Source organism: Echeneis naucrates, chromosome 11 (assembly GCF_900963305.1).
Source record: "Echeneis naucrates chromosome 11, fEcheNa1.1, whole genome shotgun sequence".
In the NCBI taxonomy this organism is placed as follows: domain Eukaryota; kingdom Metazoa; phylum Chordata; class Actinopteri; order Carangiformes; family Echeneidae; genus Echeneis; species Echeneis naucrates.
In genome coordinates, this window is record NC_042521.1 from 16,716,009 (window position 1) to 16,742,878 (window position 26,870).

Consider the following 26,870-nt stretch of genomic DNA (forward strand, 5'->3'; position numbering starts at 1 on the left):
ACTGCGCAGGCATCTCAAGTCGTTAGGACTGTTCAGAAGGAAAGCCCAGTCTGACGTGATGGAAGTCGCTCTCTTTCTGCAGGATCTCGTAATTACAAGATAATGTGTCTTATTATTATTATTTTTTTTTAATCCAGTGAATGCAATGAGCTTCCGTAGGAGTCAAGCCTGTCTGGGGGCTTTATCACATCTGCTCTGTCATTCTATTTGGAGCAGTTTCTGTCAAATTGGTGCTTCAAATAGTATAACACATAAGACTCAGCAGCTTTTAGTCTGTGAACCGGAGTGGAAAAACAAAAATTCAGGGAACAACTTGTGCGTTAATGAACTGTCAGAGGCCAGAAAACACGTGTCCGACAATGGGATGTGTTTTACAGCGATATAAAAAATGTTCTAGAAACAATATAATTGAATAAGAATTAATAATACGAATTAGTCTGAGAATAGTGAATAAAACTGGCATTTATTGTTAACAGATTTTAAACATAAAATAAATTTCCATTGGCATAAAAACAATGTCACAAACCAATGAACAGTATAGGACCCTATACAGAAAATAAATGGAAAACACAACAGGACATGACAAATTTTGTACAATGAATACACATTCACCAACACTAGCACATGAGCATCAATTAAGTGCCAACAATAAGGTAGCAAAAGGTTAACTTGTGAGGAAAAAAAAAACTAATTAAAGACATAGTAGGTCATTTAAGGGGTTTCAGGTGTCCTCAGCAAATTATTTTCACTAGAATTTAATTTAATTTAATTTCAAGTTACACAATGACAAGATGTGACTGTTTCTGTCATGGGTTTCATACAATTTCTATGATAATCTTGGGGGACGGGGCTATCAAGCTAACGTTAAACCCTTAAACAATGGCACCTATGCTAACGTATAAATGTTAGAATAAACTCAACTTTATACTTAGCGAACTCAAATAAACACCAGCAAAGCTTTTTCTTATCTGTGTCTCTAAATTCCCAGACTCTATTTTTCGTCTTCCTTTAATTCTGATTAAACACAATGTCTTTTTACCTGCTGCTTTGTCTTGTCTTGCAAAGAGCTGAAGCTAACGTAACGTTAGCACTCTTGGCGGACAAAGACAAACAATCGGTTATTGGCATATTAATTTAGCTCATTTGCTCTTTTGACCAAGATAACACCGACATTACATTATTTTCTAATGAAACTGAGCCTGACAGACGTTAGTATATTAAGAAAACAAAAATACACGCTCCCTTTCCCTTTAGAAATTAAGGCGGAAGTGTCTAACGAACTACTAGCGGAACTTTACCGCCAGTGAATATCACTTGTTCATTACTTCCGGCGCTTACTCCAGAATAAAAGCCAAGCAGCGTCATGGAGCTATAAAAAAAAAAAAAAAAAAAAAAAAAAAATCACGGTCACGGTTGGTGGAAAGCAATTACTAGGAAAGCCGTACATAGTTTAACAGCAGTAAACCTTCCTCATTTTCTCAGCAGTTCACTGCGCTTCATGTTACAGTAGATCATCTCTAACTTTGTGTACTAAATCAGTTTTGCCATTCTGAAAACGATGAAAATGATGGCCCCTTAGCAACTCTTCCAGTGTGGTGATGACAGTGTGTCTGTGTCACAACTGAACAGCAGCACCACATCACATGGTAGTTGCACCTTCAAACACTTCATATACAGTGTTGTAATTTTCAATTTTCAAGTTTTTGTAATCTAAAATTCTTCTAGGAGTAGTAAATAATACAAAATGTTATCAGCTAGGCTATTTATTTTTGCTTCTGTTTATCTTTTGTTTCATTATTCCAGGGGTCCCCAACTCCGGTCCTTGAGGGCTACTGCCCTGCATGTTTTAGATGTTGCCCAGCTCATCATCAAGCTCTACTGAGGTCTGATAAGGTGCGAATCATTTATAAGCCGATGGCTTCTGGATAAATAAGGGAAGAACTTTGGGATGGAGGGAAGCGGTTAATGCTTTCTGGACCTTGCCAGCTCTTTGCGTAAACTTTCTTTAAACATTGACCTTCACTATGCTTTCTCTTGAGGAGAAGATTACAAACAGAACCAGTCAGTTACCAGGCTCAGTATCCTCACACTATACTACACTATAACATTTTGAGCTGGAGGGATAACACCTATCTCAACTACAAACTGAACTCTAACTCTGTAGCACTTAACTGCCACTGTGAATGGAGGAGGATGGTTTTTCTGAAGAACCCAAAGGCCACATATCAAACTGTCTTGGTGTCCTGGTTAAAACCACCTGCTTCATAACAAGTTTACAATCGTTCAGTCAGCTGCCAAAGGGAGATTGATCATCACTGGTGACATTGCTGGGCTCTATTATGTGTTCTGGGACTTTCATAGGATAGTGTTTGGTGATGTAACAAATTTAAGTATCTTGCAACAGATTTTGCTCAGACTTGGACTTTCTGAAAAGAAGAGTAATCAACCAACTCTTGTCACAGTCAACAGACTGAGAACTTTCTTGCATCAATTATGGGATGGAGATATGGCAGGGAATATGCCTACCTGAGTGTTCCGCTATTTAACTCAGGTAAAAGTTTTCTTGCTTGTGGTTAAACGTTGGTTGATAGAAATGACCTTTAAGAGAAACTTCTCCTGATTCAGTTTTTCAAAGATTGAGTGCCTTAATTGAGGGTCTCCAACAGGAAGCTGAGGGAGCTCTCCGAGACATTATTTACCTCTTGCACCCAGAGGATGCTGGATGCCTCAGATACATCCTCCAAAACTGCCATTGCCAATCAGACGATAAGCCACAGCTTGGTCACAGAGCTTTTCTTCAAACTGGTATTGGCACCGCAAATATGTCACATTTACTGATGCAGATGCTCTTTTCTTTAAGTCTAAGCTCAGTAATGTTTAATCATAATACAATGCAATGGATGAAACAAAACATTCAATACCTGTTGAGTTTAATTTTAATGATGTATGACTTCAGATAAGAATCATGACACAGATTGTGAAGTTATTGGAGGGAAACTGAGAAAGCGCTTCAATTGGCCTGACCTTCAAACTGTCAACGCTGACTCCCTCAAGTGGTCACATGAGGCCACACCAAGCAAGCAGAAACATTATTATTTTTTTTTTTGCCTAATTTAATTTATGATTGTGTTATGGGACATCTGAGTCATTGTCAACCGAAGAACTGACCAACACGTTCTTGCCAAAAACGTATAGCTCCTTATTGGTCAAGACCTAATCATTGTACATAGTATTTAACAAACCTCACAAAGTATGGCATATTGTATGACTGAAAATGGACATTTACACTGGCTTAGAGAACTAAGATGCATTCAAGGATAGTTACAATTTGCCCTTTATATGGCCCTGACACACTCATTGTCTCTAATTAGTCACAATTCCCAATTAGTCATTTCTAAAGAACTACTTCCTGGGTACAAACCAGCACAACCTGTTCCACACCACATCATTATACTGACATTGCTTGGCAGCCAAATTCCCAACACAATAAAAACACACTGATGGGTTAAATTGTTGAAAGCATTTGGGACCAGCTGCTTAAAAAATATAATATGATATTGTTTCTTAAGCAAATAATAAGAAAGGAGTAATTTGGACATGTGTATATAAGTAACCCCTCTGTATTAACTAAAGCCACTACAGTAACCGTAAGCTAATGCTGATAATAAGGCCACAGTGCTGAAAAAATCCATTCATCACCTGGCCAAATTCCCATCAGGACCAAGGAACAAACACAGTATGTGACAGTGAGTATGTTGGAATGAGAACGGAAATTCACTTCATGAGTACCTGATATAACCTGAAGTACACCTGCAGTTCACAGCAGCTTTCATTATATTTTCCAGTTTGTGAGCTTAGTTACAGACAGAACAATACACAGCCACCAAAACAAGTCTCCAATCCACACAGAGCAAACTAGCTAACTTCAACCCTTTAGATCTATCTGCTTCATATTAACGCCATGTTATTACAAAGACCGTAATCTACTTTGAAAGGAAAAAAACCCCAACACATTTCATATAGACATGAAAAAATTAACTCTGATATAAACATTTTCTTAATTCAAATCCACCCACTTTCTTGGCATTTTTTTCAATTGTCTTTCTTCAGCATAACAAAAACAAACAAACAAACAAAAAAAAAAAACAACCCAGATATAAAATCCTTATTTTTTCTTCCAAGACAATACAACTCATACTCATACAGTAAATTCAAAGGTAGCATCAGAAATCAATTTTCTTATCTTAGCATAAAGACCACAAGCAATGGGAAAGGGCTACCGTCCTAAAAGTAACTATTAAGATCACTCATTAAAATTATGTATCACTGGTTTATCCATTATAAGCACACACTAAGTAGTTCATTAAATAATGTGATGCTAGGCAGACTTTGCCATGTAGTGACAGATCCAGGCTCGCTATTTAGCCAATGCTAATCTGACAGGCTGTCATTTTAAGCATACAGACATAAGAGTGGTATCATGATGATTCATCATGCTCATAATGCCTAATCATCAAGATTGAGTCATGATGATTAGGCAAACCATTTCCAGCTGTTGTTTGGACTTTGAATTCTTTGGCAGGAGTTTCTCTTTTGGCCTGTGGACAAAAGCCTGTGCTAAGTATTCTTAATTCCTGCATACTACCAGGCACAAGCATGAAAAACATAGCATATTTACATGATTCTGAAGAATGAAACCGCCTTTTTCCCCATGCCAAATATTCTTCCTTCATCCTTTTACAGTATTGGAAAGTTTGCTAATCCTGTTGTGCTCACATCAATTAGAAAAAAATGGCAAAATGTGAAAATAATTTATCATCAAAAATAAAGAATTTATAATAAGAAATAGCTGTTACATAACCAGTCAATTTGAGCAGATTTTAAAATCACAAATAACTGTTATAACTAAATCTATGTTTTATACATATATACATATATGTGTGTGTGTGTGTGTGTGTCTGTGTGTGTGTGTGTGTATAAATATAAAACAGTTTTTTATTTTCAGAGAACTAAGCTTTAAACGTCCTTTTACAACAGCACAACCATCTGACCAGCAAAGAATGTCAGCTTTCATTAAACTCCTTCAAGGACAAAGGGGAAGGTTAATCAAGAGCTGGATATATCTGCCTGCAGGACAAGCTCCTAAACAAGCAATCCTTCAAATTTACACACAACATTAATCAAACATAAATATCTACACACCAAGTCCTGAGTTGACTGACGTCCTTCAGACAATGTGAATTTTCACATTTTCGTTTCCCACAGCGATGCCATGGTCTCTATAAAGAGCTTGGCTCAGCCAGAGACTCCTGTGCAAGCAGTTTTCGCCTTTCAACGTCCCATAAATGACCTTGACAACACAGCATAACAAATTCTTCAAGCATTGACAGCCACTGCAGAGTAGAAAATCATGTTCTCACGGAGGAGTGAGTTAGTGAGACACCTGAAGAGTTGGTATCCATGTGAGAGTGAGAGTAGGCTGTTGGAGATCTAGAAGTGTGACCTAAAAGAACAACAAAGAATCAGCATTAGTTTGGAGACCTTTCCACAATGTACTGCAGCTAGAAATCATTAAACGCTTTCAAGTGGGTTGTTTGCATTTTAGATTAGGGGTAAATGAGTAAGGAATATCTGGATATTTAATTGGATCTCACACAATAGTGAAAAACACAACTGCTATCACACTAGATTTGACAACATAATTCATCATGTCAATGCAACAATGCACAGATACACAATAATGGACCTCACGTAGGAACACTCATATGAACCTATTTGATTTTAAGTGGCACATATATTGCCATGAGTCAGATACAGACCTAAAGAATCTGAGTTTGTCTTTATTTCTTTGGGACAAACTTGTTTGCCATAAAATGAAGGAAGATGAGCACTAATACAAATGTTTTCATGTATATGCCCTTGTATTTGTTTTATTGTGTACACATGAAGATGCAGGAATGTATAAAAAACAGCGATAAAGAAGACGACTAGCAAGTAAAAATACATATGATGATGCTGCACACCTCAACTGTCTACAAAGTTGTGCTCTATGGACTTCTAGAGATTACACTTGGAACATTAGCCTTAATCCATAGTCCCTTTCAACACTATATTATGCCTGATTTGGTCTTCTTCAATTGCCACATTAGCTATTTAGAGTTATTGTTGACAAGTATAGGTTGTCATCTTGGCAGTGGAAAAGGACAAAAGTGATGAAAACGATGTTTAAAGAAAACAATGTCAGTATTTCATTTCATGTGGTGCCACATTTTGGCAGGAGGCATTAACGGTCATATGTTGGGAGTGTCATCAGTTGAGTATACTGTATAAATATACGTGCGTACCAACTGAGGGATTCGTATTGAGACACAGTATTGGTCCAATAAACTGAATTGGCCAAACGTGGACTCCAGCTCTGATCTGAAAGGCCTGGCCCTGACCTGCTTTCGATAATCACTTAGGGGTAGGAGAGGTCTGAAGAGATGAAAAGATGATTGATTATGGTTCAGGTAAGAATGTCGGGGTTAGCCAGTCAGAAGCAAGTCAAGTTTCATGTTAATACTAGTCCATAAGAAGCACACAGTATAGAGTGTCACAGAAAAGGGGCTGATCATTTAATGAGGGAAAAAAAAGTACACTACTACACAAGAGGAGCAGGTGGACAGTCTGACTGGCTAAGAAAATCAGGTTGATCAAACTTTATAATTAGAAAACAAAAACATTACACATTGCAGGCCTTTTCTTGTGTTCTTATAGCTTGCTTTTATCTTACCATGATTCTCAGTTAAACATCTTTCAGAACAGTTGACATAGGCACTGCAGTGTGCAGTCAACCATGTGCCGCCAGCTCTACTCACTTCACTGATAAACATTATTTACATTTCAGTCTGTTACTGCTGCAGCCCTATGAAAAGGTTAAGGGTAAATTTTAACAGTACCCCTGTGTTCATTTACTCTGAAGTTAGGCTACATATGGATTGTCTGATCCACAGAGCCATCTCTTAGTATTGTTGCTTGCTGTGGACCCAGAAAATGTTTACAAATCACATTTTAGGGTCAAGAGCTGAAATCATTGTCTGGCTTCCTGTGGTTAGTATTTTTTAATTAAACATCACTCTTAGTGGCATCTTTCTATTTTTGACTCTTTTATTTGCTCTTTATCCCTCATGGATTAACATTGCATTGAATTTAATTACATTGAATAAAGTGCAAAATAATCCTTGGAGACAAACACCCCTACTTTACTGCTACACATCCTCTGTATTAATTCCAGGGAATTAAGGTACTTTAGAAACTTTATAACCTTCAAATAAAAACTATAGTAGTGTAGGAACATGTTGGCAAATACATGTATAATGGAAAGCTATATTTCTACAACTTATTCTATTCAAGATCATATGTCATGAATATATCAGTATGCATATGGCATGTATACAATTATACAGTAATAACAAATTTCTTACCTCCATTGGTTCTACACATATCCCTGGCACACTTGTCAGAGGAGGTCAGCTCTGATATTTGGATGTTTGGGTTTGATTTGTAGTCATCTTGAGGAGTCAATGAAAACAAAGAGTGAAAGTTAAACTGTCACTATACACAAAATTTCCCCTTAAATTCATTATCTTGCCAGGTCTCTGTATACCATTCATGTCAAAAGATTTAAAAGTAGTGAGTGCACTTAGCATGTTTATACACAGAACAAACCATTGTGCTTCAGTAAAACTAAATTTACACATCAGATAAATACAATGTCAGAACTTCAGAATTCCTGCAGGAGAGACGAGTAGGTCTTGACTGTTGTTGCATGCTACCTTTCTTGAGTCGTCCAGTTACTACACGCAGACACACACACACACACAGACCAACGTAAATGTAGCTACGCTCGCATCTGTGTGTGGTTACATGCTAGAGTTCAATGTTTTTTACTTGCCTCAGTCAATGTTGTACTGTTTCTAAAGGGCAGGTTTGTGGTTATTATGTTATGCTGTGGATATCACTGCACCATGTATGTTCATGTGCATGCAGGAAAAACACTGCCTTACTATTGTTGCTGAAAGACAGGGAATCGCTCTCCCTCATTGTCTCATTCCCGCTGTCCGACAGCGTCCTCTCTACCCTGGATGTTTGCGGCTTCCTTTTTGTGCTCTTCCGTGTACTGATGCGGATGATGCCTCGCACCAGGCGACATTCTGCTTCCTGTTCATCCATTTTATGCTCCTCTGCAAGCGAATTGATGAGGTGATTGATGGCCTTGCTCTTTTTCAGAAACACAGAATCTGAAGTGCACCTTGCCAACTCTTCAATTTGATATTCGGAGTAGAGCTCCAGCAGCTTTTTAGTAATTAGAGAGTCCACATTCTCCTCACCATCCTCCCAGTCATCAAACCTCATAGAGTCATGTAAAGAGTGATTGCTGCGCAGCGTCTGACTATAAGCCGAAGGTACACATAGTGTAGATTTGGTTTCAACATCTAAATACTGCCTCTGACTGTCCACTTTGACTCCGGCAATACAGACATCTTCCAGCCAGTCTGTATTGTCTTCCTCTTTATTGTCTCCTAGTTTCACACTCTGAAGGCTGACCTTCTCTGGTTCATCTGGGGTGCTCTCGTTTGGTGCCAAACAGGGAGCAAGAATGGATTGCTGGCAAACCCAGTAAAGACCACAGGTCAAAATGTTACACATGAAGGTTCGACAGCTCTTTGGAGAGGTGCAGGGATCGCATGTTTGTGCTGCAGAACGGGAGTCAACTGAACCAGGAATGAAGCCAATGGTCTCAGACTGCTTCCCATTTGCATCTTTTAGGTGAGCTTTGTGGACTGTCTTTGGCTCTGGTAGCATATAATCCACTGGGTCCACAGAGCGCTCCTCATACGACGACCTCTGGCTGCTGCTCTGGCTAAGTCCATGCCTGTTGCTACCAGGCCCTGAGCTGTGTCTCAGGCTGCCAATGCTACTGGTAGACATGACCTGCTGGCTCCAAGATCTGCACAAGCATGAAAAAAAATAACAGTGTAACTAAATACCAGGATGAAATCCTTAATCATCTGTTATCAAATCTTGTTCTAAAGCCCATCTGTCAGGGGAAAAAAAAGGAACACAAAAAAAAAATCACATGCCACCAATTGAGGGCATCTCTGTGTGGAACTGCTATCCTCAGGTAGTAGGTAAAGTCCCCTAACTGGTTATACTGAGGATGTTTAAAATACAGTTGAAGACTATAACCTGTATGAATATATTGTCATGGGGCATACTAAGATTAAACTTGAAGTGAACCAAGTGAACCAATTACAGTGACTGCAACACCACCTGTGATAAATACACTTTAAACAGTTTACGTCCCTTTGCTAATAGCGAGTAGGTTGAGAACAATCACAGGATAACTAAAGGCATTATTAATCTATTTTAAACGGGCAATAGAATACCACTTTAAAATGGTTTTATCGAAATGAGGCGATTATGATAGGGAGAACTACAGCAAACCTATGGAAAAAAACACGAGTCTGTATTGAACTAAGCAACAACTCCTATGTGCGATGACACCGAATGAAAGGAAAATTATTGTTAAAACTGAAGTTGCCTCGAACTGTATTTTCTCCGGTGGATTAATTCAAAGAAATTATAGAGCAGTTCAGAATTGCTAAATTCTCAAACAGGCTTGCACTGCGCGTTCTGTAGGGCTGTTTGCCAACATTGTTTACATTGTTTGCTATATAAACAAGTGAAATAAAAACAACACTCTCCCCAACATTTAGCCACTAAACTCAATTCCACATTCGTGTCAGACAAAACGTTGGAAGCGACCTGTCGTAAACAAATATCATTTTCACTTTCATGGTGACTTGTCATTGCTGCTTTTTCCTCCATTACAGGACTTACGAATTAGTCGGTAAACATAACCCACAGTATTCACGGCGCGTCCAACAACCGACTTCCAAATTAATGTAGACTTATCCACTTTACATGGAACATTTCTGTTTCCCACACACTGGAATGCCCCATTCGTTAAATCCGCCTCGACACTTTAGTTTCTGTAAACTTTTCGAACTATTGCGTGTACCTGAGCGTCAAGGTGGAGGAAGAACAACAGGTAGCAACAACTAGAACCTTGATTTCCGGTTATGACTTCAAAAATAAAGCGCCAAAATTAACTAGTCAATGCAATTTTACCTTTGGAATGGAGTGTTTGTTGTGGAAATAACACACATTGAATCTGTTCAAATCACGTAAAAATCATAAAAGTGAGGTCGCCCTAAATAACACATTTTCATACCATCAAAATCCACACACTACTCCATCATTTTATACTTTTATTTGGAAACGTCCGGCTAGATTGTTGGCAACTCCTGAATTTGATGACCATGCGTCAAGTTAGCCATAGTGAGCCATTCACATGCCGGATACTTTACACCTTTTGTGTAATGCATTGTCCAATTTATCTCCAAAAGATAATAATAAAGTAAATATAGTGAAAAAAAGTGCCGCTATTCAAAGAAATGCTTTGTTGATTCTTATGAGGGCAAACATCATGACTAAAATGTGACGTTTTAATAGGCAGTTTATTTTGAAAGCAACATAATCGGATATTAACCATGTCTTTATATTAAATTTGACAAAAGCTCATTGTGCTGGTCGGCGTGTTTTTCATGGCACCACAGCTAACCACTACTGGTCACGGATGTGTCTGGACTTTTGATAGCAAAAAAGAAATATGTATCATAAATGAATAAGTTTGTTTTTATCCTTTAAATTTGCGCACATGGGACGAACTGGTTATTAGCACAAGGTCTAGCTAAAATGTGCAAGACATACGCGCTAGCAAGCTAGCAGTGTTAACGGGCTTGGGTTTACTGATGTCAAATAGTCTGCAGCTGGCGGAGACGTCTAGTCTGAATGGCCCAGCTACCAAGCTAACGATGACCAGTGGCTTATTGCTCGGATTTCTGTGGAGTATTTCTAGAAACCGACTTAGAGATGAAAAAGTTTGGAAGCATGGGAAGTAACGGGCATGCAATTACGAGCACAGGGTCTTTGGGTTATATACAACATGATGCCCACAGTGGAGGATTAGCTTGTTTTCTCCTTGGAATGACGACGTTTGCTGGTAGACGAGCACACGGGTGTCGGCGATGATATCCATCGCTGGCCAAATGACCCGGTTTTTTGAATTGGGACAGACCGATGAAACCTCAATATAAATCATGAAAAACTGCGAGTATCAGCAAATCGACCCGCAGGCACTTCCTACGCCCACACCGACCCCTCCGCCTCATCATGGGAACGACAGAGACGAGAAAGAGCAGCCAAGGAGACCGAGGAGAAAGTGGGAAGTTTTCCCCGGAAAGAATCGCTTCTTCTGCCAGGGACGGATCATCGTGGCCCGGCAGAGCGGGGTCCTGCCCCTCACCCTGGGCCTTATTCTCGTCACAAGTGGATTATTCTTTATATTTGAGTGAGTTCGTGTGCTCCTCTGCACAACAGCCGCTGTCCTGGGGATGAGATGTCCAAGGACAACGTTTCACCACAGTTCTATTCATTGATAATTCAATGAATTGATTTGAAGTGAGATGTACGCCGAACCAAAGAGCAGGTCTTAATTATTAAATATAATGTTTTTTTTTTTTAATGTAATCACCTAACATGGCATGCAGTTACTAATATTCATTTCATCTTAAAATATCAAAATACGAAACGCAGTCTAGCAAAGTTTCGCAAAAAAAAAGTTCACATCACAGTCTTATTGTGAGTAATGTACAAAATAACAGGACTAATGCTTGAATATGAATTTCTTTAATCAGCGTGTAGCGAAAGTGTGTCCTTTCTCCAAGGATTGAGATGGTGATTGAAAGAACTGAATATTAATTAAAAACCAGATTCCTTGGTGAGGAGGAGGCTCGGCTATGAGGCAAAATTTAGCTGTGATCATTTGTAATCCTTTGACACGATGTGTGAGTCTGTGTAAACAATCCTCTTTGTCTGTGGCTGCCTCACATCTCAGCTGTCCGTTCCTGGTCCGACACCTGACCAGCTGTATACCTGTCGTGGGAGGAGTTCTCTTTATATTCGTGGTCATCACCCTGCTCCAGACCAGCTTCACTGACCCCGGCATCCTGCCGAGAGCCACACCAGACGAGGCTGCAGACATTGAAAAACAGATTGGTGAGCGCCAACTCCTTCACAGGCTGGAGTTAGGTCTTCATGGATGATTTAAATGCTTTTTCCAGCATTATAAAATTGTACAGTGCTTACAGTTTTCCCCCAGAGTAGCATTTCTGCCAGTTTACGACCACTGCTGCCACCCAGGCCTTTATATATTCTAAAGAGAACTTCATACCGAAAATTCAAACAGCCTATTCTCAGCTAACTTCTTTGTTACCCCTTTTACAGCAGCATTCAACTAAGTGAAACCTCAAGGACATGCTATTTTCAGCAGTATCATAAGAGCATTCACTTAGTTTATTTTGCTTCAGAGCACAACCCTCATTTTAGTATGAGGGTATTGTTCTGCTGGCTTCAGCTCTTATACTAAAAACACGAGGCAAAACCTAATGGGGCAGGAACTGGTTTAGTTTTTATGAAAAGCTCAGTAGTTGTGACTCGGTGTAATTAATTTTCTATTGGCAGCTATTGAGGTAATTTTTCTGTAGAGAAAGGTGTCCTGTTGGTTTCTGAAGCACCTTGATTTAGCCTGAACTATTTTAGGACTAAGAAATGTGTTGACCCTCTGCAAAGATCTGCAATCTGTCCTTGTTTTCACTGCAGACCTGTTTAAATCGGTCTAGCAGTTATATTCACTTTCAGTTTCAAGTCTTGCCAACTTTATGTTTCCTTTCCATGTGCCATGACTCAGTACAATGACCTTAGTGTTTAAAGTTGGTTTTATGTGCACCTTGCAAACTCCTACTCGTGACCAAGGTTTAGGCAGTGATGATATAAGATGTTCATATTACCCAACTTTTCTGCTGTTGTTCCAGCTATTTTAAAAAAAGACTTACAGTAACCACTTTTGTTCTCTTAAGGAGATATTTTGGACATTCTTAAATATTGTTTAATTGTAACATCCAAATTGTAGAAATTCCAACTTTATGGATCAATATGTAATGTATCATCATGTGCTATTAGAAGAAGCAGCAGCAGTCAGTAAGCTGGACAAATGTCTTTGCTGAGGAGATAATCAATTTATTGGCCCAAGTATGTTTGACTCCTTGACAATGGGTTGCGCTGTACCACTTTCAAAGGGTGGGTATTGAGCCACTTCTGTGTTACCCTTACACGGAAATGTATAAAGCAGTACAGCTTTATACGTTTCTTAAATGCTGTAAATATTAATAACACATCATCGTCTCCTGCTTTCCTCTCGTTGATGAAAGCACTGAGAGGAAATTCTTGCATTCAGTCATGGCTAGGAGTTGCCTAGCCTTGCCAGTTGAAGTGATCAGAAAATCTGATTAATTTGGTCCCGGTTTTCCGTCCGCTTTGCTGTAGACAACACTGGAAACACCAGCTACCGGCCTCCACCACGCACAAAGGAGGTCCTGATCAACCAGCAGGTGGTCAAGCTCAAGTACTGCTTCACCTGCAAGATGTTCCGGCCTCCACGCACCTCCCACTGCAGCCTGTGTGACAACTGTGTGGGTGAGCAGCGGACACACACCAACACCATGACATTTACAATCTATGAATAATAAATATAGGCGTCACAGGTCTTCAGTGAGAATCTGGACTAACTTGAACCTTCTCTCGAAATGAAAATGTCAGTGGTTTCATCATGAACTCTCCTTTGGTGTGCTTCTCTTTCAGAGAGGTTCGACCATCACTGCCCCTGGGTGGGGAACTGTGTTGGGAAGCGCAACTACCGCTTTTTCTACACCTTCATTGTGTCGCTGTCTTTCCTGACAGCATTCATCTTTGGCTGTGTGACCACGCATCTTGCACTGAGTGAGTGTTTATACTTGGGTTGACACCTGTTAAACTTTTAAAAAGCTGACGGCATCATATTGATAGTAGATCCTATCACACCTGCCAGCCACTGTGTTTTTGTCAGGCTCGTACTACCAGAGAAGTGAGATTTACCACATCAGAGCAATTTAAGATTCTAATAAGACAAGTTTACTCATCCTGCTTTAAGTGCCATGTGCTTTGGTCCCATTTTTCCACTTTGCCACTTGCCAGACTTTTCAAATCTAATTTCATTGAGGTCACTGAAGGGTTGGAATATAATTACCAACTATTAGCTGGACTCTGATTTTACTGCTTCCCTTCCACCTTTAAATAGATTCAGACATAGTCATGGTGCCGTGTATCACTGTTGTTATTTCTTGTCTTTCAGGGGCTCAAGGTGGAAAAGGTCTGGTGTTTGCTCTGCAAGAGAGTCCAGGGAGATATCCTTTAACTCACAAAAACACTTATTGTGTAGGACCTGTTTAGTCTACCTTCCTGAAATATGGAGTTATTCAGTTTCTGACACTAGTATCAAAAATGCCTCTGTTACTGCCTATAGTAACAGAGTGCAGGACCAGTTCATTTACTAATCTGATATAATAAAATTTTTGTGTACTGGCATTCATGCTAATATTCATACCAATGTTAAATTATTTACCGGAAATGTACTCTTCTTTTAACAGTCATCAAGTCCTGGATTTATTTAGTTTTTAATTGGCTGTATCTGTTTCTGGGGTGTGGGGGCTGCTGGAGCCAATCCCAGTTCACACTGGGTGAGGGCAGGGTACACCCTGCGCAGGTCACCAGTCCATCACAGGGCCAACACACAGAGACAGACAGAGACCAACAACCACTCACACACAGACGTACAGACAATTTAGAGTCACCAGTTAACCCAAACATGATGTCCTTAGATGGTGGGAGGAAACCGGAGTACCTGGAGGAAACCCATGCAGGCATGGGGAGAACATGCAAACTCCACACAGAAAGGCCCCAGGCCTGTGAATCACACCCAAAACCTTCTTATTGTGGGGCAAGAATGCTAACCACTATGCTGCTGCACTGCCCTGGCTGTTTCTCATCTCTTCTAAATCAAATCAAATTTCTATATATAGTGCCAGTATAACAAAGTCCCATCGAGACACAGAGAGCAGGTCTAGACGAAACTGTTAATGAAGTTGTTAAAGAGACCCAACATATTCCTCCAAGAGCAATCACTTGGAGACAGTAGCAAGGAAGAAAAGAGACAGAAACCTCGATCAGATCCATCAGAGAGGGCAGCCATCTGCCTTGACTGGTTTGGTTGAGAGAGGGAGATGTGGGGGGTGGCAGAGAGAGAGACACGGTGAGAGTGAGCTTGAAGAAGAGGAGGGGGGAATGGTAGAGGGATGGAGAGAGGATGCCATGGAAAATACAAACAAAATATTGAGGAAACATACAGTGATAGCAACCTGGTAGTTCTAAATGTGAAGTAGTAAATATTAGCAGTAGGGGAGAAGAAGAGTTTCCAATGGGAAGTAAGTAGTAGAGTGTAATCATAACTAAAGGTAACTCTTGTAGCAGCAGGTACTGAACAGGAACATGGGGCAGAGATGATTCAGCACCTGTAGGACTGGAACAGGAAGAGAGAGGACAGAACACAGACTACAAGAAGAAACAGAGACAGACATATAATGTTGTAATGTACATACATGGGGGAGAGACAGGGAAAGGGCGAGGGGGAGAGAGATGCTCAGTACAACCCCCACACCCTTTCTTGTCCTAAAGAAATGTTAGAGGCTTGATCTCGAAAGCTGCGACAGAATCCACACCCTGGACCAGCAGTGGGAGTTGGTTCCATAAAAGACCAGACCGATAGCTGAAAGAGCTGCCTCCCGATTTACTCTAGGAGACTTTAGGATTTACAAGTAGACCGACATCCAGAGAGCGAAGTTACTCACTGGGATAAGGAGGTGTAGTTGTAATGTTTGATTAAATGATAAGATTCTTTGGCTTAAGAAAGCATGAACTCACTAGCAATCATTTAACTTCCATACAAAAATAATTCTATACACCTTTTTCTTTTTAAAAGTACCAGCTCAGATATCAGAACATCTCTACTTATTTACATTGATATTCTCCCTAACACAACATTTCACTGCAGTGGAGCTGGTGATATGTTTCTTCTCAGTCTGGTCCATCTTGGGCCTCTCAGGCTTCCATACATACTTGGTTGCTTCCAACCTGACTACCAATGAAGATGTGAGTAAAGCTTTGGATTTGGAAATTGCTAACACCCTGATTTGGTGTCTTGTGGTTGAATTGTAGCTTGAAAACTTCATAGAAAATACTAGAATTGATTATCTTTTAAAAAATGCATTGAGAAGTGAAATGGTAATTTAAATCATTAAACACAGGCCCCCACACTGTTTATTTTTCAGTAGTTTAAACAGTAGATGACAGTGTTGACACTATGCAGTAACTCATTTTACTCATTTTAACTGATTGCAAGATTACTTCTCATCCATCACAGCCACAAAAAACAAAATTGAAAACCACATGCCTTTGTTACATTTAAACAAACCAAAAATATTATGCATATATAACAGTTTTTATATTTTGTTATTTTTTCCCCAGATCAAAGGCTCCTGGTCAGGGAAGAGTGGAGAAGATGTCACAAACCCATACAGCCATAGAAACATCTTCGTCAACTGCTGCTCTGTGCTTTGTGGACCCATGCCACCAAGGTTAGTGTCCAGTCTCTAATACTGATTAATACTCAAGCTGAAGTGGTTGCAATAGTTTTTATTTTTGCAGACATAATTTTTTTTTTTTTTGCATGTATCAAATTCAACACTACACTAAAGAATACGGAAAAGTTAGAACAGGATTTTTCTTCTTGCTTCTGTCCCCGTTTCAGTTTGATCGACAGACGAGGTTTCCTGCCCACGGATGAATCGGCCCAGACAGGCAGTGCAGACATTGAGGTGCCAGCCCTGGCTGCTAAAAGCGAGATAAATGTGGTAGGAGGATCTTCCCAGCTGACTATTGGCTTGCAGGAACCCTTCTCTCATGCACCTACCCCCTCCCAACTCCCACCAAACCTCTTCCTCAACCTGACAGAAGCCTTGTTGCTTGCTGTAGCCCTAACACAGTCTGCTGCCTGGTGTTGAATTGTGTAGGGGTTTAGTCCTTCCATATACTGCATTGATACAATAGTTAAGAAGTTAAAGCTCCTCCTTTTCCTGCTCACAGTGCTCTGTTCATGTTCTCCTCCCTGACAGGAAGGGGTTAGGGTTAGAACACCTCAAGAGTTCTTTACAAGACTTTTCATAGTGTCACCATGCCCCACGGTGCTCTCATATAACGCTGTAGAACTGCTGCTGAATGAAACAGCCATGTTTTTGTTTTGTTTGTTTGTTTTCCTGTATATGGAATTAACTGAAAGCCAGTTAAAGCTGTAGTGTTTCAAGTCTTAAAAGTTATTTAATTATTTATTTTGTTGAATTTGGTGAGATAGTAAAAATAGTCTGTTGAATTCAGTGACAGTGATGTCTTGGTTCTCCTTTTCTTGCCTTATGTTAAGTCATATTTAAAAGGTTTAAGTGCCACATTATCTGTGACAAAGCCAACTGTCATTTCCCACTTTTTTTTTGCCACGTGCCTTTTATTTCTTTTTTGTTATTTAGTTATTTTCATACATATTTCTATTTTTTCATGTATCACAAAAGAAAATGTGTAATAAAACCTACATATTTTTTTCATGCAGTTTATCACATGTGTGTTCTCATTTTTCATTGTTTTGTTAATCCACCCTTCCACTTTATAATATTGTTATACAGAATTAGGATTGTTTTCTAAATGGGAAAAAGTTCAAAAAGCCATAGTAGCATTAATATGTTTGCTGTGTGTCCATTTGTCCAGTCCTAACCTGGCGTTCTGTATGTGGTCTGTCTCTGTACCTGTCCTGCCACCACGCTAGGAGGAGAAATGTCTGGACTTTGCTGTGTACTGTACTGGCTGATTAGCCATATTTAGAGCTCGAAAAGCAAGGCTTAAGTTTGGTAAGCCTGTTTAGAAATAGGGAAAGCTAGTGCAGAGCCTTGCATGTCCTCTTGGCTGATTTTTGCACTCATGCATTGCTTCATATGAAAGACAATACAGCATAATGTAATAAAATATAGGATTCCCTGGGTATGAAACAAACTCAGCACAGTTGTAGTACATCGAAACATTACACACGTGGCTTTAAATTTGACTGTTGACCTTCATGGGACTGTGAAAACTGATGGCACTGTAAATAAAATCCTGACACAACCTTTCACAAATCTAAATGCAGCCAAGCAATTGATGATGACCTATAAAGACAAAAGGGTTAACTGATGGAAATTTAGACGGCATGCAAAGATCTGTGGTGGATGTATTAGGGATGGCAGCTACAGAGCAACAACTTGGAGACCATCAGTGAAATGTCTCATCACTGACAGGAATCAAATAATCCTTGTGGTCTGAACTGCGGCGATGCTTGGTGAATAATGAACTGCCATTGCCTTCAACCCTGAGAAACAGTTATTGTTTATACTCTTAATCAAATTGTGCCTCCAAGGATGAATGGTCTTGTTTGTCTGTTAGCTATTGTGTTATAGCACCAGGGAAATAGATGCTAAAAAAATAAAAAAAAAAGAAGCTGAATTTAAACTGCACCAACCGACCGCATGATATTAACATTTTGGCATCAGCTTGAACTTTAAAATGCAATTTGTATGTTATGCTATTGTTACATATCTAATGTTGGCTTTAATGCCCATTCACTTTCCAATTTAGAAGAAATGTTGAGACTTTAACATCACACTATCCTTTTACTCATCAGTTGTCTACAAACTGCTATCATTCATTTTGTACTGCTGAAGTTAGCATGCTAACCACCTAGCTCCAACTTGCTTTGTCAATCTCATCATTTTCCGATACCAAATCACTATAGCATCTATTTTGTCTTAAATAGCCTCAGCAGAGCTCTACACGGGTTGTCTTTTAACCTTTTGTGTCGTAAAAACTTTGATGACTGATGCTGACTGGTAAGTGAGTATCGTTACTGCTAACCTTCCATGTAGCAATGACAAAACTTACAAAAAGCCTTTTTTTCTTTTTTGGACCATGCCTTACAGATCTGATACCACAACATTTCCCCCTTTTATTCAAGCTCTCCTAAAGTTTGAAAGATTTGGCCATTTATTAGACAGGTAGTTTATAACTTGATGCACAGCTGAATTACCACATGGTAACTTTGTCCTTTCAGATTTTTTTAAGACCGTTTACTTATGCCTCTCCAACTGCTGCTCAAGATATCTACAGTACTCCTCTTTGCAAAATCCTTTTCAACTTACTTATACTAAATAAATGTACTTAGATCTTTATTGGCCTAAAAATGAATCCGATTTGATCTCTGAGGTCCAATAAATATGCAAATCTGTGGCATGAAAGTTTGGGCACTGCTGCTTCAGGTCACTCATGTCCCGAGCCAGCTTGCCTTTAATTCATCCTGCACATCTGTAGCTGCATTTAGTGAAGTGATTTAGCACCCAGCTGTTCATCCTGTTAACTGTCTTGCCTTATTTGTGCTTGTGTTTTTTCTGCTCTACCCATTCTTGTGCCTCCCCAGTGCACGCAGGGAACTAAAGGTCTGCTGGAATCAGCCACTCTCCCTCCGCTCCTGTCCACCTCGTGTCCTCAGGGGAAGCCCCAGACAGCTCATACCTGCCCAGACACCAGCCCTGCGGTGAACTCTGACCCCTCACCAGAGCTTTCCATGAGCTGTGGGGTTCGCCATACCGCCAGCACCCAAGGTGATATTTCTCCATCACGTCAGACCAAGACTCGCTCAAAAAAAAGTCAACGAGTGGCTTTACATATTCCCAACCCTGCTTTCGACATCCCTGTATCCCCCACCTCTCCAGATGCTGCCAGCTTCGGCTCTTTGCACTGACCAACTTCCTCAAGTGAAAACACATTGTTTCAAGCTTGCATGCTGTAAAAAATGACCAGTAAGATTTCATTTGTTTTCCTTTTATTGTTTGTTGGTTCTCTAAAGGTCCTGGCTGTCATCATTTAGTAATGGAACGAAAATAACAGAGATGATGTTTACGGTGATCAAGCTACAGGAAAAACAGATACTAGCTCAGAACGGATGATGAAAACTCCAACAGTAAAGGGAGTTAGGGCCATAGATTTGTATAGGCATTGAACAGTAAGCACATAAGCAGGTTAATATTAAGATGGAGGCGCTATCATACTGATAGAGTAATATGTATTTTAAATAATTTTCCTGTAAAACATGGCTTTTACCAGCATGTCAGATCCACAAAGTATTGTAAAACACTGGCTTTTAGGAAACGGGGACCTTGGAAAGATAATTTGGGCGTGAATGTGAAAAGAAGTCAGAATTCACATATTAAATACTATAAATAATAATAAATAAATAAATTAGTATTGGTAAAATTAGTTCACGGTGTGAATCTGAGGTCGTTTGTCCCTCAATTCTAAAGCAGAATGACATGCAACATGCAATGGGATTTGGACAACAGCCATGTGGCATCTTCAAAGCTATGGAGACAGGGTCTTTATTTTCTTCATATAAAAGTCTGTGATCAAATCAAAGTAAAAAGCAAAGTCAAAAGTTTTAGTAAGAATGACTTTGGTGCTTCACCAACATCCAGGATTCAGTAACTAAATTACCAATTGACATGGAGAAAACCTGAAGCCACACTACAGCCCAGCAAAGGAGTACCTGAAATGTATTTAAAAAAACAAAAAACAAAAAACATTTAAACAGCAATGTCAATAAGGGTACTTGCGCTTGACTGTCTAACACATTGCTCCGAAACCTCAAACAGAGGTTCCACTGGCTCAAAGTCAGCTGACTGTAAAGGCCATAAGAGTTGCATATACCTCAAGTAGTGCAAAGTTTGTTTTTGTGTGGATTTTTCCTTGAAAGGCACAACCGGAATAGTGGATTCGCTGTGTGTACGTTGTAATGGTGTGTGCTGTTGTTCAGATTTCCATGCTGTAAAATGGCAGTGAATGCAACTGCATGAAAATGACTCCAGACTTATTTTCTGGTATTTTTTTTTTTGTTTATTTCAATCCATTCCACTGTCACATCACACACCCCAGATGACCACCACCACCCTCTTTTGGAAGAGAGCTGTTTTGGATTAATGAACATAGATGTGTAACTGATGCAGCTGTTGCAGTATTAGTCATTTCTGCTTGGTTTATAATTGTCACACAGTAGATTTGAAGCACCATATGAAATATCCACCTCCTGCTTGCACTTTGTCTCAGCAACAGCAATACCTTTCCTCGCCTCCTTAAAACTGTCTTACTCTGTGCGCTTTGACAAATCGAAAAGATAAATGTGAATGGTAGATGTGTTGATTTGTTCTCAGGTGGAAAGCTGTAGGGATTAGGTATTCAAATTATGCAAATTCTATGTGACATATTCCATGTTAATCCACAGTGTAATCTGATGGCAATAGCTGCACAAAAATGCAATGACCCAAATCATCCCCATGCACCATGTCATAGATATGCACACACGCACAACGTTTGTCTGTAGTTCACCTAAAGTGTGTTAAAACTGAGTAGAGAAGCATCACTTCATGTGGAGTGTTTGACTGTGTTAAATCAATCCCACCAGCTCGTGGATTATCAGTGAGAGTGAATGAAAGTAATGCAGAAACACTTGCACTGTATTTGTATAAACTGTATGGTTATTTAAGCCAATGCTACTGTCAAAATAAAGAAAAATGAACGTCACAAAAGTGAATGTCTTTATTCCTCTGAAAAGCTCAATTCTACCACTAGATGGCAGTGACGACTAAACTAACATGCAACTGAGTCCGATTTCAGATCATTCACTGTCAACCAGTGAACTACATACACTTATTGACTTTGAGGCATCTTTAGCGCCATTCTTATCTCTTCCCTTTCTTGATCTCCCTCTCCCCATTCCTCTTCATTTAGACTGAGTGTGAAATGTCGAAAAAGTAAATGCTTTAAAGATTGTGCGCCTCATTACCAACAGTGCTCAGGGAGCAGGCAGGTGCTTCACAGTGTTGAAACCTGACTGAGAGGTGGACTGCGTTTGGTTCGTCCTCTGAATTCCACAGTAGACTGTGAAACTCTAGATGGAGAAAGTCAGTGAATAGTGTTCTGTTCTTCCTTAGCAGATTCCTATCAATTCATTGCTTTCATTTTTTTAGGGGTATTCCTGATGTTTGTCATTGCAGTAAGTAAGCAACAGTTAAGTAATGCAAACCCAGTGGTTTCCACCCTGTGGGTTGCTACCCGCTGGTGGGCCACAGAAGTAGTGCAATTGGTCTAACAAATTATTCAGAAAAAGTTTTGGGAAAAAAATTAACACACACACACACATATATATCATAAATCAAGCAATGGTCGTATCCAAAACTTGTTTCCATGTATGATTGCAAGAGCACATTGTGTTACTTGTTACGCATTTTTGTTTATTACATCCACTCCAAAAACTGGAATATTAAAATATATAGTCAAGACACAGATGGTGCATGAACAATTGCTAAAAAACACAAATTCATGCTCTAACTATCAGGTAATGGTGTCTTCATGTGTATTCTTGAATCTTAAATTGAAATTAAATAGTTTGTCAGAGACTTTAATGAGTACCATAGAAGGAAGAAGACAACACATGCGGATGTTAGCACCAATTAATTCCAGTTGACTGACAGTTGTCTTTGATTGCCAAATGTTTGGTGCCATGACATTACTTAAGTTGTTTTGACTCAGGAGACTGGCATTTGCTTCTGCTGTCTGAGTCATGAGTTGGATTATATAATGATGTTACCTTTCAAATCATAAACATCCATTCAGCCACCCACTTCTATTTTTTACTGCATAGCCTCTCCAGGGTTATGGGATCTTTAATCAAAGATTTTTGTTTGGATTCTTTTGAACCCACTTTTCTGAAAATCATCTAAAAGAAAAAACATTTACTACTTATATATAATATAATACAAATATGAATATAATATATATATATATATATATATATTATATTATATATTATATAATACTTGCACCGCATGTACCATGTTAAAAATGAGAAAACTAGTAAATATTCACTGAATTTAATTTTGCCACTGTTATACAGTTGCCAACTTCAGCTTGAACTGTTGTCATTAGCTCGGATCTTACTAACATTGCAGTTTTTACCCTGAATGGTCACTTCATGCTCATATGACTGCATACGCCATATTCAGTCTTATGATTCCAATCTTCACAGATTGTGTGTGAAAACACTCATTGACTGGGAAACACTGCGAATTAGTTCAGAATCATCAGCCAACTCTGCACTTCTGACAACTCTCAAGCGTTTTAACTTCTATAAACTTGTTGAATTTAGAGTTTCAGGCCTACAAACTTCAATCCCACCTTCCAGTATCTTTAGAAAGATGATTTTTGAAAGATGAAGGCAAGTGGTTGCCCACCCTCCAAAAAGAAAGTTTAAGAGCCAGATATTAAAGAAAAATTTCAATGTATAGGAAGAAACTGGCAAAAATATGTATTAACCAAGGTTTCTGTTTTGGCCTATTTTAGCACATTGCTTTTCCTGTTTTGGTTTTGTCTTAACAGCCACACTTGGCCTGTCCAGCACGAAGTACCAGACAGTCAAAGAAAAGTAAAACGCTGACAGATGAAACATTACCGCAATATATTTAAGAGGTAAAAATCCGTACTGGCCCAAAAGCCACACTAATGTGAAAAATTCAAGGCATACAGTAAAATTGCACCATACTTGGAAATTAGCCATTTGGCTAACAGTAACACAGACACAGTGATTCCAATCAATGCACTTGACTCCTGACCTCCAATGATAGTCTGAGTTTGAATCTGCCAAAAATTTAAATAACACATAGACAGAAAACAGAAAAATGTTTCCCATGACTAACTAAAATAAAGCTAAACTAGAATAATCATTCAAATCGCTTAGTGATCACTCTCATGTTGATCAATTGCTTACATTCCCTCCTTAATGAAGCAAACAGCCAGGATGTATCCCTGTGTTTGTGGCTTGAAACACTGACCTAAGATGATGTCATGTATCGTGACTTTTGTTTGTGAACAGAATATTATTAATTCATCATATTAAAGAGCAACAAGAGAAAACAATTTACAGGTTTTCTCCAGCTGTCTAACTGACAGTTTACCTGTTTGTCCTACATGCGTGCAGCTTACGAGGGAAGTGGGGCTCCCCTCTTAGTGTACCCTCTTAGGAATGTTAAGACAAATTAGGTTGCTCCAGGCCAAAAGAGTCTGCCATTTTTAATTAGTTCCTCGGAAGAACAAATAAATGTTTATGGTTTATGAACCACTGTGTAAAATAGCCAATCTCTCTTTCCTTGTCTGCTGTGTATGACTGTGTCATGCAAACACAGCACTGTTGCCAGGGAGATCCCCCCATCCCAGTCTACTGAGTGGTGTCTTTGTCTGCGCTTTGAGCTTCAGGTTAGAGCTTTTCACCACCCTTTACTATACATTCACTTCTTGGCACAGATAACGTCTCATCAGGCCCTGTGATCAACTCTCACCCAGGCGTTTGGGTCTCCTGGAGCAGTCACTGCCAGTCAAGATCAACCTGAGTAGGAATGTTTCCAGAACTTCAGGTCATCATTACTGAATTAGGCTAACGTTGTTGTATCCTTATATGTATCCATGTATCCTTATTTGTGGGGACTGACTCACTTTTAGAGCCTCCATCAAATGGCAATTTGAGGAACTGCACTTCTGTGTTGGCTTCAATAATTCGCCTTGGAGGTTGCTGCTTCATTACCTAAAACAGACGACAGATTTAACATTTAGATGGTGTTGGTTAGTCAGCCGACAATAACCATATCAATAACCATAATATTGGTATCAATAACCATAATAGTGGTAAAAATAACTGCACATTACAATGTTTTGCCAATCGTTCTTTTTTTTTTATTATTATTTTTCTGTCAGAGTCTATGGTTTTGTTTTAGATTTAGTTTAAATTGTTGCAATGACATTAAAGCTTATTTTGATTCTTAAAATGTTTCCATGCAACCAAGAGGAAAAGCATCCGTGTCTTGTTGGCAGAATAAAGAGTGTGAAAGGGTGTTAAGTCATTGCAGACAAACCCATTGGATGTCTGTAGAGGTTTTGTGACAGAGTGTGAGCATTGCTTTGTGGCATTCAGACTTGGTGGACTTAGCTGTAACCAAGACAAGCATAAGAGTTGAAGCCTGCCAAGCTTCTAAAGCTTCTAAACAGTCTTGTCAACGAGGTCAGTGTTCACCACTTAGCTCTGAGAATTTGTATTTATGATGCAGGAACTTGGTATATCAAGTTGATTAGAACTTGAAAACTTGCAGCAAGCATTTTCCTGTGCAAAATTGTGATATTTTATCGATTCTTTTTATTAATGTGCAAACCACATACAGAGCCCAGTATCTATGTTCTGACAATTCTGTACCACTTGGATTCGTTAACGTGCACTTCCGTCAACTCAAACAAGAACTTCATCAGCTCTGTTTACAATATGAAAAGAAATATCCGGTGACCACAGAGCAATGGCGGAGACCAAAACCATACAGGGAGCTTAATTTTAGTCACAGGATGATGGAGCCTGAACATCTGAATGGAGGTTGGAAAAGAACCTCTGGCTTTTCAGTGTGGAAATGACCCAGATGAGGTGAGCATCTGGTCAGGAGATAGTGCTCAGCAAGTTGCTGCTGTGACCCTGAAGTGGAACAATCTGGATCAGCTTTATGTAACACTATAGTGCTTCATGTGATGTATGATGTATCTTTAGTGAAAAACACTACAGCAACTGACGGAGGTGGAGAATACCTGTTGTGGACCAGCAAACCATATACAAACCAACTATAATTTTTGAGAACTTTGAGGGAATATTTGGTGCTCAAAATATTGCTTGTGCAATTTCCCTGTGCTGTAAAAAATCCCGCTCACTATGAGAGAACTTGAAATCTTTTTTTGCGGTGGAGGATGGGGAGATCCTCCGGCCTCTCCAGCTGTGCTGTCTCCCATGGACATGAACATGTCTGATTTATTCAGAGTTAACTGATGTCTCGTGCATTACATTCATATGCAACCAATTTGCTTTGTCTTCTGGGGGACGTTTTCTTTTGTCTGATGTGTGTGATGTTCTCACACTGCAGAGAAAGGTCACAGGGAGGAAATCGGAGAGAATTCTTGGGCGTACAAAGCACAAAACTGACACCGGAGACTCTCGCGCTTTAGGCCACTATTGACTTTTTCAACATGTGACAAATACCATGAACTTTCTCGAAACATAACCAAGTGCTTTCTCTGCTTAATCTTGCCCATTTGTGAACGCAATAACCCTTTTCCCTCCCCTTAGGTGGGTGTTTTGATTCAACTAAAATCCCAATTCATGCTCAAAGTCATATAACCTTGAAGGTAAAATGAATTATTGTAAAAGAAAATCATTTGTAGGTAGGGATGCAATATGGCTGAAAAGAGCTGATGTTTAACACTTATTCCTGGAGGGTTAAACAAGAAGTAGGAGATTGACAAAAGAACAGTGTACAGCAATCTGATGATTATGTGATAGATTGCATTTTTGGCTGAATTTGAAATTGAGGTATATGAGGAGGAAAAGGAAAAAAACCCAAAATTAGAATGAAGTTTAAAGTTTTGGTAACTTCAGATGGTCTATCTTCTACGACAACCATCTAAGGAGGTTCAGTTATATAACCATGCTGGCTGTGTGGGTCCTCAATGCCATTCTCTCCCAGTACTGTGACATATGATCTTTGCCAATCCAATAAAGTATGGGAAAAGCAAATATTGTTAAGTCTTTTTTAGGCCAATATTTGTTTGCATTTTATTTACATTTTCATATTGCC

The 26,870-nt window shown here is 39.4% G+C and overlaps 2 protein-coding genes and 1 pseudogene across 4 annotated transcripts; 2 read left to right on the top strand and 1 right to left on the bottom strand.

Annotated features, from left to right (window-relative positions):
* Window positions 1-1,393: 1,393 nt before the first annotated feature.
* Window positions 1,394-11,209, bottom strand: kdf1b (keratinocyte differentiation factor 1b). 3 transcript variants are annotated; one of them, XM_029514465.1, is made up of 4 exons: window positions 11,062-11,209; window positions 8,046-8,989; window positions 7,464-7,550; window positions 1,394-5,503 (listed from the first exon to the last, which is right to left on the bottom strand). In XM_029514465.1, the coding sequence occupies exons 2-4, from the start codon at window positions 8,968-8,970 to the stop codon at window positions 5,409-5,411; spliced, it is 1,107 nt and encodes a 368-aa protein (XP_029370325.1). In that variant the 5' UTR covers window positions 8,971-8,989; window positions 11,062-11,209; the 3' UTR covers window positions 1,394-5,408. The 3 variants fall into 3 exon arrangements, with proteins under 3 accessions (XP_029370325.1, XP_029370324.1, XP_029370323.1); XM_029514464.1 differs by lacking the exon at window positions 11,062-11,209 and adding an exon at window positions 9,908-10,064; XM_029514463.1 differs by lacking the exon at window positions 11,062-11,209 and adding an exon at window positions 9,883-10,064.
* LOC115051463 (nuclear receptor subfamily 0 group B member 1-like) lies at window positions 2,025-5,349 on the top strand (annotated as a pseudogene).
* Window positions 10,637-17,617, top strand: zdhhc18b (zDHHC palmitoyltransferase 18b). The gene is made up of 8 exons (XM_029514462.1): window positions 10,637-11,455; window positions 12,002-12,162; window positions 13,489-13,638; window positions 13,804-13,941; window positions 14,333-14,384; window positions 16,083-16,185; window positions 16,561-16,670; window positions 16,844-17,617. The coding sequence occupies exons 1-8, from the start codon at window positions 11,205-11,207 to the stop codon at window positions 17,094-17,096; spliced, it is 1,218 nt and encodes a 405-aa protein (XP_029370322.1). The 5' UTR covers window positions 10,637-11,204; the 3' UTR covers window positions 17,097-17,617.
* The last annotated feature ends 9,253 nt before the right edge of the window (window positions 17,618-26,870 follow it).